This window comes from Dermacentor silvarum, chromosome 1 (genome assembly GCF_013339745.2).
Source record: "Dermacentor silvarum isolate Dsil-2018 chromosome 1, BIME_Dsil_1.4, whole genome shotgun sequence".
NCBI lineage: Eukaryota > Metazoa > Arthropoda > Arachnida > Ixodida > Ixodidae > Dermacentor > Dermacentor silvarum.
The window spans coordinates 128,823,603-128,838,221 of NC_051154.1; the positions used below are offsets into that span (position 1 = coordinate 128,823,603).

Sequence of the window (14,619 nt, forward strand, 5' to 3'; positions counted from 1 at the left end):
TGTTCTTCATTGAAATACTAAACATAATAAACAACACTCAATCTTCACAAAATCGTAAGTTTATCATACAGCATCACGCATGCGTCAATCTATTAGTCTTGTGATAAAAGTGCAATCAAGCGCTTTCTGACATGTCTTAAGCCACAAGTTTCGCAATCAAGCACATCTTTACGTCGACGGTCTTGAGCCATGAAGTCAACTGCCTCCTTGCTGATCCATCAGGAAATTCTTGATCTGGTGAAGGAGTTCACGCTTGATGATGTCTGGCACAGTAGCTGCAACACAAGATTTCATATTCTCTAAAAATCTTGACAATGTCAATCGTGCTTTTCAGGTAGGTGTCAAAAAGGCTGTTTGCAAATACTTGCACTAATTCATCCCAAAGCTGTGCTGGCAAGAACAGTCACAGCAGAGCGCTTTAGTTGTGATGAGGAAGGGCAAAATTCATGGGCACAAAAGCAACACGAGTTGTTTTAATAACCATTCATATGCCAATTCTGTCTGTTATAAACTTAAAAAGAAAAAGATACAGCTAAAAGTTTACGTGTCTTATAGCGAGTTTAGTCGTCCGAAAATGTGGGTTCCACACCTTAACTTGCAAAAACACCCACACGCCTATGTAGGATCAAAGTCTTCTCTAGCACACTTTGCAAGTAATAATTGTACGCAACAAGTCTTGAAGGACATTAGTACTTCTGATGGATTACCTTGACATGCACGATTGAGCACCATAAAGGAGATAAAAGCAAGGCCTTAATTATCAAGAATAACAGGAATAGAGGGGCTCAATCGTTTGCTTAATTTAGAACCACAGACAATGAAGCCATAGGGGAAATTAACTGTTCTTTTTCATTGAAATGCACAAATTAAAGTGAATAAAAAGACAAGTCGTCACAAGTGGGAGCCAAAACCACAATATGATTACGAGGCACGTCATAAACGGGGTTTTCAGATTAATCTTACCACCTTTTTTAAGGTGCACTGAAGTACAGAAGCGTTTCTGCATGCCACCCCCATCGCCGGGATCGAATCCTTATCTTAAGCTGAGCAGTGGGACGCCATAATAGCCGCTGGGCTATCACGGTGGGTGTGATGCTAAGCTATGTGGCAGGTGTCCTCCCATACGCTTTCTTTGGTACTTGTGTGTGTGTGTACTATATCTAGCCAGGGCAATATTAGTGGTCATTTCTCCTCCAACATTGCCCAGTACTACTGGCAAAAATACAGGCAATCAAGGACGACATGGCAAGAGAACTTTCTTGCTCGTGACTCTTATGCATTTCAGTAATGCACTGTCTACACTAAAGATTAGTAAAACAAGAGTTGGCACTGGAGAAGTAGACTAAAGAAGGTCTCAATTGGTTCATTATTGGAACATGAAAGAAAATGGCACAATTAATGATGAAATCAAGATGGGACAAACACTGACAGTTACCACTGGAAGAAAATGTCTTACAATGAATCCAATGCCGCAACCTGCTCTAGTTCTGCTTTAAAAATAATTATTAACTAAGAAATGTTTACTTCGATTCCAACTATTTGACACTCACCTCTTCCTCTAGGTGTGACTGCTGCAATAAGTTCATCGACAGATACGTTTTCTACGCCCTTTTCTCTGATGATTTCTGTAATGGAAGAATATCCATAAATAGTGTTTGCACAATGTCACTCCAAAATCACTGGTATGGACATACTGGCTTCAAAGTTGGCCAGCATCCTGTGTTATTAGTTTTAAATATATACTCAAATGGATATTTACAATGCCCTAGGCAGATCTAGCCAGTTCTGCTTTACAGCTGGGCAGACATAACCTGCATGGCTGATCACCAGTATCTTAATTACTAAGTTGCAAGGCATTCCAGGTGACCTATTTTAACGGAAACAGATGCGAGGATGCTTTCTTCACTATTTGTCCCTTCAGCATGACAGACACTACATGGTCAAGTAGCCATCACTATCCGTTCACTAGCTAAACTGATTTTATAACTGGTTTTAATGTCCATGTTGCGATGCCAGTATTGCTTGCAAGGAAGCACCACTGGAGGCAAAAGCAATTAACATGATGTTAGAAAGGCTACCTGTTAGATTATTTGCGAAAAAAAACATTCACCTTTCCAAAACTCGGGGTGCCCACATGATGCTTTCCACCTCACCTGGTATCTTTACGTCTAAGGTTCACTACCTGTGCATGCCTCTTACTGCATTGTCTTGCAAAGCTCATCTGTCAGTGTGAGACACACAGAACTGCATCCCTTTAGAGGTCATTGCAGTGAGCTGCTGTGTGTGTGCCCCGTTTCGGAGTCTGAGTGAGAAAATCCTGTCAACGGATGGTGTTTTTTAAAATCGCACAAACTGCTCTAGCCTCCTGCAGTGCCCCGCTGCAATACCGCTATTCCAACATGGGCCCTAAAAAACCAATAATCGAAAAGCTACTTAATGCCTCAACATCTTCCTACAGTACACAATCCTCATACAAATAGATGAAGAAATGGCTTTTGTGTAAACTTTTTCGCTACTGAGCACACACTGCAAAAAATGACCCAAATGTATAGATTGTTTTTATTTGCTCAGACAGACATATACACAAAGAAAGAGCCAAAAATACACTTCTGAAATCTTTATTTTAGAAAAAAAAAAAAGCTTTGAAAAAGGAAAAATAATATACTGAAAGTTTGCTTAAACCACGGAATAATAATAACTTTACTGCAAAGCTATAAATTCTAAGGTTAACTGAAAAGGTGGGTTTTGGGTCCTGTTCTTTTTTGTGCAATGAATGCCTACAACCCTTGTTCTTAAATGATGCGCGGCGCTTTTTAATGATCAAGAATTAACAAGCCATCACAGGGTGTCAAACTCTATGATGTAGCAGAAGACTGCTTCAAGTATTCAAAGGCAGAATCACAGTCCCATCTTTCACACTTATGGCTATGGCATTCTGTGGTGTACGAAAGGTCCACCTATTTGCTATTCTCGAGGAATGTAGTTACCAATCTAGCATGACTTAAGTCTTTTCCTTAAGTGTCCCTTTCATGACTTAGCCAATGTGCACAAAAAAAAAATGCTCTGTAGTTCTTCTCAAACACACACTTATAGCCTACAAAAGAGTCACTAACCTTTGCAGTATGCTTTCAACTGGTCCTTCCACCCGCATTCTATGAGCCTTGTCCTCAGCAACTCCTTTAACCTAGGAACAAAAACACAGGTGTACAAATGAAACCTCTCAAATGCAAGATTCCAAGAATGTTTTTGCATTATTTATCTATCTTACATCAATTAGTACTCATACAGACCAGCTAGGAAATTTACCAACAAAGGTCAGGACGCTGGCGTCCTTAGCAATATGACTGCGCCATTGTAGCTGTTGTCACCTGCTACACGTCTTTGTTTGGTGGTTTACTTTTAACTGTGATGCGGAATGCATAGCAGGTTAGCGTCAAACATTCTCACTTAAAAATACACGGATCTTTCATTATCTGCACACATAAGATTTTCGTGAAAAAGGAGAAATGGCAACAACGTTCAAGAGTATCACCTAACGCTCAGAAAGGAACGCTTGGAGCCCACTTCTGGCAATATTTTCTAATATTCTTTATTAGCATCACATGTGGATGCAACACTCCAAAAGTTGTTTTGGTCATTGAGCAGTGCTCATCGAAACAGCCAGCAGCAGCACCAAGCAAAGAACAACACGATGTGCACAAGGCATGCTTTGCTCTCTGCCCTTTTCACTTTCCATTTCTCTGCAAAGAGCATGCTTCCACGCAGATGAACTTTTTTTTGTTGTTGCCATGCAAGAGTGAAAGTGAAGGTCAGAGCGGTTCTCTCTCTCAACACCTTGTTAACAGACTACAGCCAATAATGAGAGTTGCCGCTATGTTTGAAGTTATGACTTTCAAGTGGCTCCAACCAAAAAATAGGTTCATTTTCCCGACGTTTCAGAACCAACTCGATTCCTTCTTCAGAGGGAGTGACAACGGAGATGTCGAGGCGCAACTCCGTCGTCACTCCCCCTGAAGAAGGAACAAAGTTGTTTCCGAAACGTCCAGAAAATAAACCTATTTTTTGGTTGGAGCCACTTGTAAGTTGTTGCAACTACACGTGTATCTTCGAAGTGCGCGCACCTTTTATCGCCTCATCTGGCGATCTTTCAGAGTTCGGACTATCACTACTAACACGTGCTCTTTCCTATCTGCTTGCCACTCGGCTACTTATAAATACGCTATACACCTTTGAATAAACGCTCATTTTGTTCTACTGACTACGCTGATGCTTCACTGGCCTGGCGTTACTACGAACACGCCATGGCTATGCTACAGTGGCGACGAGGATGAACATCGCCCATGCTGTGAAAGTCGACACTGATCTGGAACCCACGCAGAACCGAGAAACCAAGGCCATCATGGCTCACCACCTTCCGGACTTTGAAGAAGGCAAAGATAAGTGGAAGCCGTACCTTATTAAAGTAGAAGCGTACTTCGAAGCGAATGCAATTGAAGACTCGACTAAGAAAAGAGCATTGCTGGTTGGCGCGTTTAATACGCATACGATCCAAGTGCTGGCAGGGAAGGTGACTCCGCGCAAGCCAAATGCGTTGATGTATGAAGAAGTCGTAGAAGTTTTGAGCGAGCACTACAGTCCCAAGAGACACGAAATCACCGAAAGCTACAAGTTCTTCAGTCGTTGTCAAGCTGAGGGCGAGCCGATTAATGAATTCCTGGTAGACATTCGCCGCATGGCTGACAATTGCAATTTTGGCAGTTCTTTGGATCGCATGCTACGAGATCGCATTGTGTGTGCTATACGGTCAGGTGCCCTGCAGAAGCAGCTACTGGCAAAGCGGGAATTAACCCTACAAGACGCTGAAGCGATGGCTCTTGCAGCTGAGGCTGCGGATAGTGATGTAAAGTGCATGACCGGACCGGCAACGAAACCCGTGTTAAAAGTACAGGCGTATCAGAAAGAAACTCTGCTGGATGAGAGGAGGGCTGACGCACGTCAAGAATGCACAAGGTGCGGCAGTACAAAACATAATGACGCATGTTGCCCCTGGTCTAACGCGCGCTGTTACCGCTGTGGACGACGTGGTCACCTTGCAAGGAAATGTCGAAGCCGCGGGGCTCGAGAACAAGGCGCGGCGAGGACGGCACAAACTAACACCCTCTTGGGGACGGAAGCCTCAGCAGAAGAGGAACACGAAGCCGCCCACATTTGGACTTTGGTATCACAACTAAAAAGTTGTCTGGAACCGCCGATTCGCCGAACATTCACTTGGTGCGGTGTGCAGCTGAGCATGGAAGTCGATACCGGGTCGCCCGTTTGTGTCATTCCGCGTCAACTGTACGATACGCACCGCGACCAATGGCCGAAACTGAAACCGTCCGGTCTGAATTTATCCTGCTACACAGGACGCCTTCCAGTACTTGGGGAGCTTGCGCTCGAGGTTTGTCATAAAGGAGTGACAGTAGAGTGTTCGCTGACCGTGTTGGACTGTGCGGGACCAAGCCTCTGCGGTCGCGATTTAATCCAGCAGCTGAGCAGCGCAGGTGCTCCGGTGGTTCGTTTTGTAGAAGACTCGGGGTCAACAAAAGAACCAAGCGAATCCAGCGTGAACAGCATATTCAACGACTACCATGACGTGTTCTCCGAGGAACTGGGGCTAATCAAGGGTCCTCCAGCCAGCCTGCACATGAAGGAAGGCGCCGTACCCAAGTTCTGTAAGGCCAGACCCATTCCATACGCGCTACGCGAGCGAGTGTCACTTGAACTAGACCGTTTAGTTTCTCTGGGCGTGCTGTCGCCGGTGGCACACTCTGAATGGGCAACGCCCATAGTCGTAGTGCTTAAGAAAGACGGCGCAGTAAGAATATGCGGTGATTTCAAGGCCACAGTAAATCCAGCGTGTGCAACTGAGCAATACCCATTGCCAATTATTGAGGATATGTTTGCGCAACTACACGATGGGGACTATTTCAGCACTTTGGATTTACGGGATGCATACAATCAAGTGGCGCTAGACGATAACGCGAAGAAAGTTTGCGTCATTAATACGCCAAAAGGGCTATTTTGCTACAACAGACTTCCTTTCGGGATAGCTTCTGTGCCCGCGATATTTCAAAGAAAAATGGATGAGGTATTGGCTGGCCTTCCAGGAGCACAGGCTTATCTTGACGATGTGCTCATTTCCGAAAGAGCGAGTGACAACGGCGAAAGGCTGAAAAACGTCTTAGAGCGCTTCCGAGAGCGTGGTGTAAAGCTAAGGTTCGATAAGTGCAACTTCCGCAGCCCAGCAGCAACTTATCTAGGGCATCGCATCGATCGTGATGGGCTTCATCCGACAGAGAAAAACCTTGACGCTATCATGCAGGCACCGAGTCCCTGTAATGTCAGCGAGCTACGCTCGTTTTTGGGTATGATTACTTTTTACGCGAGGTTTCTGCCGAACATGTCAACCACACTTGGTCCATTGTATCAACTGCTTGAAAAGAATGCCCGTTGGCAATGGAAACAGCCTCAAGAGCTCGCGTTTGATCTTGCCAAGCAAAGCCTTAAAACAGCCAAGGTTCTCGTTCATTTCGACCCTTCGAAGGAACTTAAGCTTGAATGTGACGCGTCTCCGTACGGTGTGGGAGCTATCTTGTTTCACACGATCGGTAACGTCCACAGGCCCATCGGTTTCCGCTCGCGAACATTAACGCAGGCGGAGCGCAACTATTCACAGCTCGAGCGAGAGGCACTGGCACTGGTATTTGGCGTCACGAAATTCCGTGACTACCTTCTAGGTCGGGAATTTACCTTGGTGACTGACCACCAGCCGTTGCTGGGTCTGCTGAGATCAGACAAGCAGACGCCGACAATGGCCGCCGCACGGATACAACAATGGGCGCTCCACCTGGGGGCCTACCGATACCGGCTACAGTACGCACCAGGACGACAGATGCTAAACGCTGACGCCCTGAGCCGACTTCCGCAGCGATCTCCGGAATCTGACGACGACGGTGAGCCGCCCGAATATGTGCTGTCGCTAAACCAGCTGAACAATGGCGCCATAACAACGCATGAGCTGAAGGCATTAACGTCTTCTGACCCTGTCCTAGTCGAGGTCAAACGGTACATACTACATGGGTGGCCCAGAAACGCAAACGGAATGGCCCGGGCGGTATTGCCGTTTTTTGACCGTAAGCTCGAACTATCCGTAGCACATGAACTGGTGTACTGGGGTAATAGGGTCATAATACCAACCAAAGCTAGAGAGCGAGTGCTGCATCTTCTACATGAGACGCACCAGGGTTCACCGGCAATGAAATCTGTCGCGTGTTCCTTGTTCTGGTGGCCAGGCCTCGACAGAAATATTGAAGAGGTGTCTGCTCAGTGCCAGAACTGTGTGCAAAATCTGCCGATGCCAACCGCGGCGCCCGCCGTTAACTGGCCTGAAACAGGCGAAAGGTGGTCCCGTATTCACATTGACTACGCGGGTCCGATCTGCGGAAAAATGATACTCGTAGTAGTCGACGCACACACCAAATGGCTCGAAGCAATACCTTTGTCGCATGCTTCAACGCAGACTACCATTAACTGTCTACGTGGCATTTTCAGCAGGTTTGGAATACCACGCACGATCGTTTCCGACAATGGGACCCAGTTTGCCAGTCAAGACTTCGCGTTGTTCTTGGCGAACAACAACATTGTCCACCTTCGATCTGCTCCATACCATCCTCAATCTAATGGTGCGGCGGAAAGGGCAGTGCGAACTATTAAAGATGGCCTTCGAAAAATGAGTAAAGGAAATCTGGAAGAGAACCTATTTACGGTTGCTCTTTAACTACCGGAGGACTCCGCGAAAATCGGGTAAATCCCCAGCAGAGCTGCTTTTGGGTTATCAAATACGCTCACGCTTAGACGCATGTTTTCCTCCAGCACTTCCAGGACGAAAAGAGAACCAAGATGACTGGCTGCCACTGCCTGGAAGCGATGTGTATGCCCGCAATTACGGTGCGGGGAGCAAGTGGACGCCCAGCCATGTGAAGGCGACATCTGGAGCGAGAATGGTGGCCGTGGAAACGTCGGACGGGGTCGTCCAGCGGCACGTAGACCAGGTCCGCCCGCGACAAGCACCAGGGGATAAACCGACAGTAACTACAACCACCACAAATCGTAGTGAGCCAGACCAAGCAACACAACTACAGCATCCAGAAACGGTGAGCCCGGATGAAGGCATGACTGCTCGGAGCATCCCAAATGGCACCGGTTTCTCCAGATCTGGTGGCACCAGATATTCCAGTGGCCCCGTTGAATACCGGTGTCGCCCAACAAACTCTAAGACGCTCAACGAGAGAACGCAAGCCAGTGCAACGCTTCCATTTCTGAGGAGGAAGGAATGTTGCAACTACACGTGTATCTTCGAAGTGCGCGCACCTTTTATCGCCTCATCTGGCGATCTTTCAGAGTTCGGACTATCACTACTAACACGTGCTCTTTCCTATCTGCTTGCCACTCGGCTACTTATAAATACGCTATACACCTTTGAATAAACGCTCATTTTGTTCTACTGACTACGCTGATGCTTCACTAGCCTGGCGTTACTACGAACACGCCATGGCTATGCTACATAAGTAATACTAATTAACGCAACAGGACAAGCAATTCTGTCAAAATGTTTAGCTTCAAGTTTGAATTAATTTGAAGTGTTCAGAGCCCTTTAGGCAGTATGAAGAAATCGAATGATTAAACCACAGAACTCCCAGAGAAGTCCATGCCAAGGAAAGAATTTTGCTGTCGACAATGTGAACGATTGATCACACAAATGCAACGAAGCTACGTATGACACCAAGATGGGACAAACAAGGCGAGCAGTTTTTGCTTGTGAGCAGCTTTTGTTTGTGCTTTCTGGCTCATCTAACCAACGAAGACGTGCGAAATGACCCAGGAGTACGCCAAGCTCCTGTCGAATTGTGACAAAGAAATCATTCACGTCCGGCGGTTACCGGCATCTTTATAAGTGCTTGTGAGTCTGCATTCGGGTTTATTTGTTGTGGGGAATATGTGTACTGTTTTGACAGTGCATAAGTGTGCAACAGAACGTGTTTGGGGCTGTGCATGTTCTCAGTGCACTTTGGATATACATGGTGTCGTTGCTTTTTACATTTTGCATTTTCTCATCGGTGAATACCGCATGCTCAGCACGCCAAGTGCGCTGAATTTTCTTGCTAGTTTTTCTGTATGACTTATGCAACGTTTTCATTGCTGTGTCTTGGGTAGTGTTCATTTATTGTTTGAATGCCTTGGTGTTCATTTGCATAGTGCTTATTGTCAAAGTACAAGCTCGACACCGGTTTCAATCACAAGATGTAGTTTTTATAAAAACAAGGTTGAATAAAATTGCTTTCACGATGCAGTGTCTGCGTGTGGTGCCATGCTATGCAAATGCTAATATACCAGTAATTTTAAGCAATTATGGTTTTGTGCAATCTGACACCACTGTGTCACATGCTACGCTCCATTGCTTCCAGCATGTCATTACCATTTTGTGCGACTGCCTACCGATGTTTTCAAAAAGTTCTTGGGACATGTGCTGGGCAGCTGTTAACAAAATGCCTGCATTATTGGTCATTGTTGAAATAAATGAAACATCTCTAAAAAGTCTGAAGTGCTACTCAACTAACATTTCAATGACGTGGGTGCATTGAGGATATTGCTTCTCCCTCTAGAACTGTGTTTTAAGAATATAGCAGGTTTGAAATGGCTGCTGCTTTGTTCTGCAAGCTCTTCCAAGATGTATGAGGCACTTTCTCACGAATTGTGCACTTCATAGCTGCGCTGTGCAACGAGAATATAAATTTGAAACTCTTTTTCTCTCATGTATTCCCATGGGGCCGGGGAAAAGCCAGCAACCCCAATCGGCCATCACACGCTGTCTACGTCAGCATTTGCAGTGGGTCTATACAAAAGATACGACGGGTTAGTGCTCACAACCCCCCCCCCCCCCCGAAAAAAAAAAATTTCACCTGACTGTGAAAACTGTGTTTGCACACCACATGCACAAAATCTAGCAGACACTGTTTCAAAGACAAAAAGTAAATGCACAATAAGCATTGTGGCTGCTAGGCTATACAGGGTGTCCCAGCTATCACGCAGCACGATTTAAAAAACAAGGAACGGCGATACGCGAAGCAAACCTAGTGCGTATTGTTTCCAGTACAGTGGAGTAGCCGCCAGTATTTTTTTCGTTACTGTGATTTAATTAACTAATTGTAACTAATTATCTAACTCGAGAAGTAGTGTCCTAATTGTCAAAGTGTCAATGAGAAAGTTGTAGAGCAACATGAAAAACTTTCATACAACAGCTTTCTGTTGCTCAATACGTGCTACATTTAAAGTGTTTTTACGAGCATGAAAGAAGCCCGCGAATACACGCAAAGTGCCTCGAGCGGCCAGTCGTGTGGCAATTCTGCGTGTATTCGTGGGCTTACTTCACACTCGTAAAAACACATTTATGTAGCACGTATTGAGCAACAGAAAGCTGTATCTGGAGTTTTTCATGTTGCTCTGCAACTTTCTCACTGACACTTTGATAATTAGGACCAGTACTTCTCGAGTTAGATAATTAAATCTCAGTAACGAAAAAATTACTGGTGGCTACTCCACTGTACTGGAAACAATACGCACTAGGTTGGCTTCGCGTAACGCCATTCCTCTTTTTTTAAATCGTGCTGCGTGATAGCTGGGACACCCTGTATAGTAAGCAGGATGTCAATTTGAATGCGGAAAAAAAATTGTAAATTTACATTCGTGTTTTGCTGATGCCTCTGTTTATTTGCTGAATACATGAGAACCATAAATCAGTTTTTAATATAATTAATTAGTGTGTGAATGTGAATGGGATACGAGACTTATACTGAAGTATGCATGCGCAGTATACTAACTCACTAATCACACATCAGATCTGATCAGTATGCTGGAATGTATTCACAGCTGCTGGATTTGCTCTGCGCGATTACTGATTACACACTGTTGCATTTTAAAGTACATTTAGGATGGCATTCCACTAGAAAAATTCGGACTTTGTATCATTACAAGGTTAAAAATGATGTAAACACACAGTGGGACAAAGTAATCTGTAACAGGCTCTACTTTTAGAGGGAACACACGAAGGTGATTAAACTGTGCTTGCTGATGGAAGTAGTTTCAATGCATTTTGCAGGCAGGCAGAATGCAACTAATCACACTGTTCCACTGCATAATCTAATGCTTCCAGACTTAGTCATAGGAATGCAGTAGCGTACCCAGGATCTCTGCCAGGGGGGGGTTGACAGTTTGCCAATACCATCTAAATAGCACTAATTTCAATTTCCTCACGGGAAATTGACAAAAAATGCGCTTTTTGTGAGTGTGCAGACGATTGCGCGTCTTATATCTTAGTTGCAGTACTCAAATGCGCAAGGAAAGAAAAGGGGTTAAACAAAAGAGGGGGGTTAAGTCGACCTCAAGGGGGGGGGGGTTACAACCCCCGAAACCCCCCCCCCCCGTCGGTGCGTCACTGTAGGAATGCCAGATTACCCATGGGAAATCAATGTTGAAGATATGCTAAATGTTTTGCCGCTTCAGTGTTTAAGTTCCCAATGCTACAGTAACACGCATCAAATTACCTCACTCCATTACAGACTGCTAAAGTGGTCCAATGTTTCAAGAATGTTGAGTACTTTAAACACATGGTACACAACCACAAGGGGGTTTGGCCGCACACAATAAATTAAATATGGTCGCAAAGAAATAACAAAATTAAACAAAAAAATAACATATGAAGAGAGAGAAAGACATTTATTAAATTTTTTTAAAATGTACATGTATTAAAACGCAACCTCAGTGATTTTTCCGGTGAGGTGCCTAGATTAGGTTGGTATGGAATTGCAAGAAAATTACAAAATATGTAATAATTAAAAGAACAAGCAAAAAATAATGCTGCTGCACAGATGGCACTCTTGGCAAGCAAGCTGCAAGGAGCTTCAATAAATTTAGCAGTGCTGTTTGGTTCTGTGGCTGTGGCCAAGCTGAACCACAAATGATAATAAATTTAAAATGCAAGACGAAAAGCGAGTTTGGGAAAACTTTTTACAAGGAGGTGAAGTGGTGGCATCACTTGGTGCGGATTTATTTTTTTAAATTTTGCCACGAGTTCACACCTTTTTTGGAATACATGTGCATTTTATTAGCAATGATTTACATTTAACTGTGGCACTGAAGCAGTAGCAGAGGCTGTCAAGCAACACCTTGTTTTTAGATAACAGCGACTTTTCCAGCAACAATGCTGCTGCCAATTTCATCTGCTTCAGGAAGTTGTCTAAATTATCTTGCTTGAAGCAAGTATCCTTGTGGTGTCCTTTCATTATCAGAAAATTTTGAAGGGTATGCCCAGGGACCGGTAAGTGAAAATCTGTTCAAATATTTTTTGCAGTACTAAATATCCCTTTGCAAATATCCCTTAACTGTCAGGAATTGCCAGGATCCTCAGCATTACCACTGCAACTCTGCAGAACCTCAGCCACAGGCATTAAAATGTATACAGGATGGCCATGCTTATTTCTAACATAAGTACCTTCCTCATTATGTATGGCAATAAAACATACAATTTTTTGCTTCTTTCAGTGACACAGCAAAATATGCAGAGTTTAGCAAATATTTCTCAGCAAATTTTCTTATTTTTCACTCACTACAAAATAATGAATACTGTTTCTCGGTGATATTTCCATAAGAAAGTTAATCTTTTTATTTCTGCAACAACCATTCACTAACATGTGATGGCCTTTTCACTTATAACAACAGTTGTAGCAAAGCCTTGTGAAGGTGCCAAAAGAGGCAGCTCAATGGTTAACACGACGTACTGTGGCGCAATGTATAAAACCAGAGAGGAAAAAAAAAAAAAAAGTACGAGACAGTGGCGTTCTTTGTCTCCTTTTTTCCACGTGTTTAATACACTGCGCCACAGTACGTCAGATTAACTTAACTGTGCACCAACTCGCCCAATATAGTACTCTGCTAAAGCAACTAAATGGATGCGCTTAACGATGTGGGAACAAGCACTGCGCAAACATCAACGAGATAACCACGGTTAAGAAGCATGTGCCACAAAAACGTAGCAACAGGCACATTTACAAAGTGCAAAGAATGAAAGATTTTTGTCACCTGTTCGATGAAGAGATTAAAAAAAAAAAAAAACTTCAACTACCTTTTCGCAAGATATTTATTAATGCAAAAAAAGCGCAGATACACTTTTTAAAGTATTCATCAGCGCATTACCACTGGCTAACCTACTACCCAATGAAAAGACTGAATGTCCACTCTGCTAATGCAGAATTTGACAAGATTATGGATGCCATTGGGTTTTTATCAGTTTCAACCACTATGCTTCTGCCTGCTACAACCTTAACCGGCGGCGTCAACTTATAGGTTAGAAACACAGAAAACAACCCGTGTGTCAGTTTCTAGAAATGCAGCATTCGGGTAACACAGTTCTTTGGTAAATTACTTGCAACTTTATGTTAATATGGCCAACAGTAAAACACTAAGGAAGAAGATGAAAAAAAAAAAAAAAGGGCGTCGAATGACAACTGAACACCGTGCGAATACCCAACAGAGATGTAGCGGGTAGACGCACACGCGTGCATGTCTGTTGCGAGCGTACGGCGCAGTAAAACTCACCGATCTCGTTCTCCGGTTTCTATGAGCCTTTGGTTTATGCTGGCTTTCATTTGTTGCACTCTCTGTTGGCGGTCAATAGGCCTGAAACACAAAGATTGCCAATATGAAATGACGGTTATTCATCCACGCTCAACATGGAATCATCTTTTGTAGTCATTACGGACTGCTGTTCATCCGAGTACACAAAGTTACGTACTTACTCGCCCATAACCTTCCAGCAGGCAATGGATTCGACATACGTCGATGCTCGATTATTCTCGGGGAGATTTCTATGCCAAATATCGCTGCAGGAACCGGAATAAAATGTCCGCAATGCTCTGCGGTTCGTCAGATTACGAATTTCCCACGTATTGTCGTATTCTAATCCTGTCCATCGTATTAGTTAATATAACTGTGCCCTGCGTCTAGTTTCATCAGTACAGGAACAGATGCATATTATACTCACCCAAGAATTGCGGGCGGCCGTTGCGCAATGCCGAATACCATACTGCGCGCGTAGTGTTAGCACAATCAAAGGCTGAAACCTGTCGCCTTGGGCAATTTGTGTAGCTGCAAGCAAGCGTGCTTGTTCTCTACGGGCTCTACGGGCCTTTTCTGCGTGTAACAGCCTGCTGTGACTTATCACTGAACCGCGAGCGCAGCACTATCCTACAGCAGGAACAGACTCAGCGCAGCTGCGGACATGTTGAAATTTATTGTGAGTATCAGCGCGTGCGTGGCGTTGCACGCGCACTCAAATGTCTTGGTGCAGCAGCGTGCACATGCACACTGCGCGACATAGCTTTACGACCTTGAAATACATTCACCGATATCTGGCATTTATTTTGTCCGTCGTTAAAGCACTATGCCGGATACTGTAAATAATTTCTTTAAAAAGTTATCGTACAAACTTGGGGCTTCAGTTATGTTTCCTTCTGTTTGTGTCGG

General features: G+C 44.3%; 1 protein-coding gene across 3 annotated transcripts; it reads right to left on the minus strand.

Moving 5' to 3' along the window:
- Positions 1–43: 43 nt before the first annotated feature.
- LOC119436012 (transcription and mRNA export factor ENY2) lies at positions 44–14,404 on the minus strand. 3 transcript variants are annotated; one of them, XM_037702736.2, is made up of 5 exons: positions 14,138–14,404; positions 13,693–13,773; positions 3,114–3,184; positions 1,551–1,625; positions 44–275 (listed from the first exon to the last, which is right to left on the minus strand). In XM_037702736.2, the coding sequence occupies exons 1-5, from the start codon at positions 14,176–14,178 to the stop codon at positions 196–198; spliced, it is 348 nt and encodes a 115-aa protein (XP_037558664.1). In that variant the 5' UTR covers positions 14,179–14,404; the 3' UTR covers positions 44–195. The 3 variants fall into 3 exon arrangements, with proteins under 3 accessions (XP_037558664.1, XP_037558663.1, XP_037558665.1); XM_037702735.2 differs by lacking the exon at positions 14,138–14,404 and adding an exon at positions 13,889–14,115; XM_037702737.2 differs by lacking the exon at positions 14,138–14,404 and adding an exon at positions 13,893–14,113.
- Between the last annotated feature and the right edge of the window lie 215 nt (positions 14,405–14,619).

What these genes read in the sequence shown, in the direction of transcription:
- LOC119436012 (XM_037702736.2), bottom strand. Translation starts at nt 14,178, where the DNA reads ATGGTATTCGGCATTGCGCAACGGCCGCCCGCAATTCTTGG. An exon ending in CGGCCGCCCGCAATTCTTGG is followed by an intron (nt 13,774 to 14,137) that starts GTGAGTATAATA and finishes TTTGTGTTTCAG; the next exon opens with GCCTATTGACCGCCAACAGA. An exon ending in GAAACCGGAGAACGAGATCG is followed by an intron (nt 3,185 to 13,692) that starts GTGAGTTTTACT and finishes TTTTGTTCCTAG; the next exon opens with GTTAAAGGAGTTGCTGAGGA.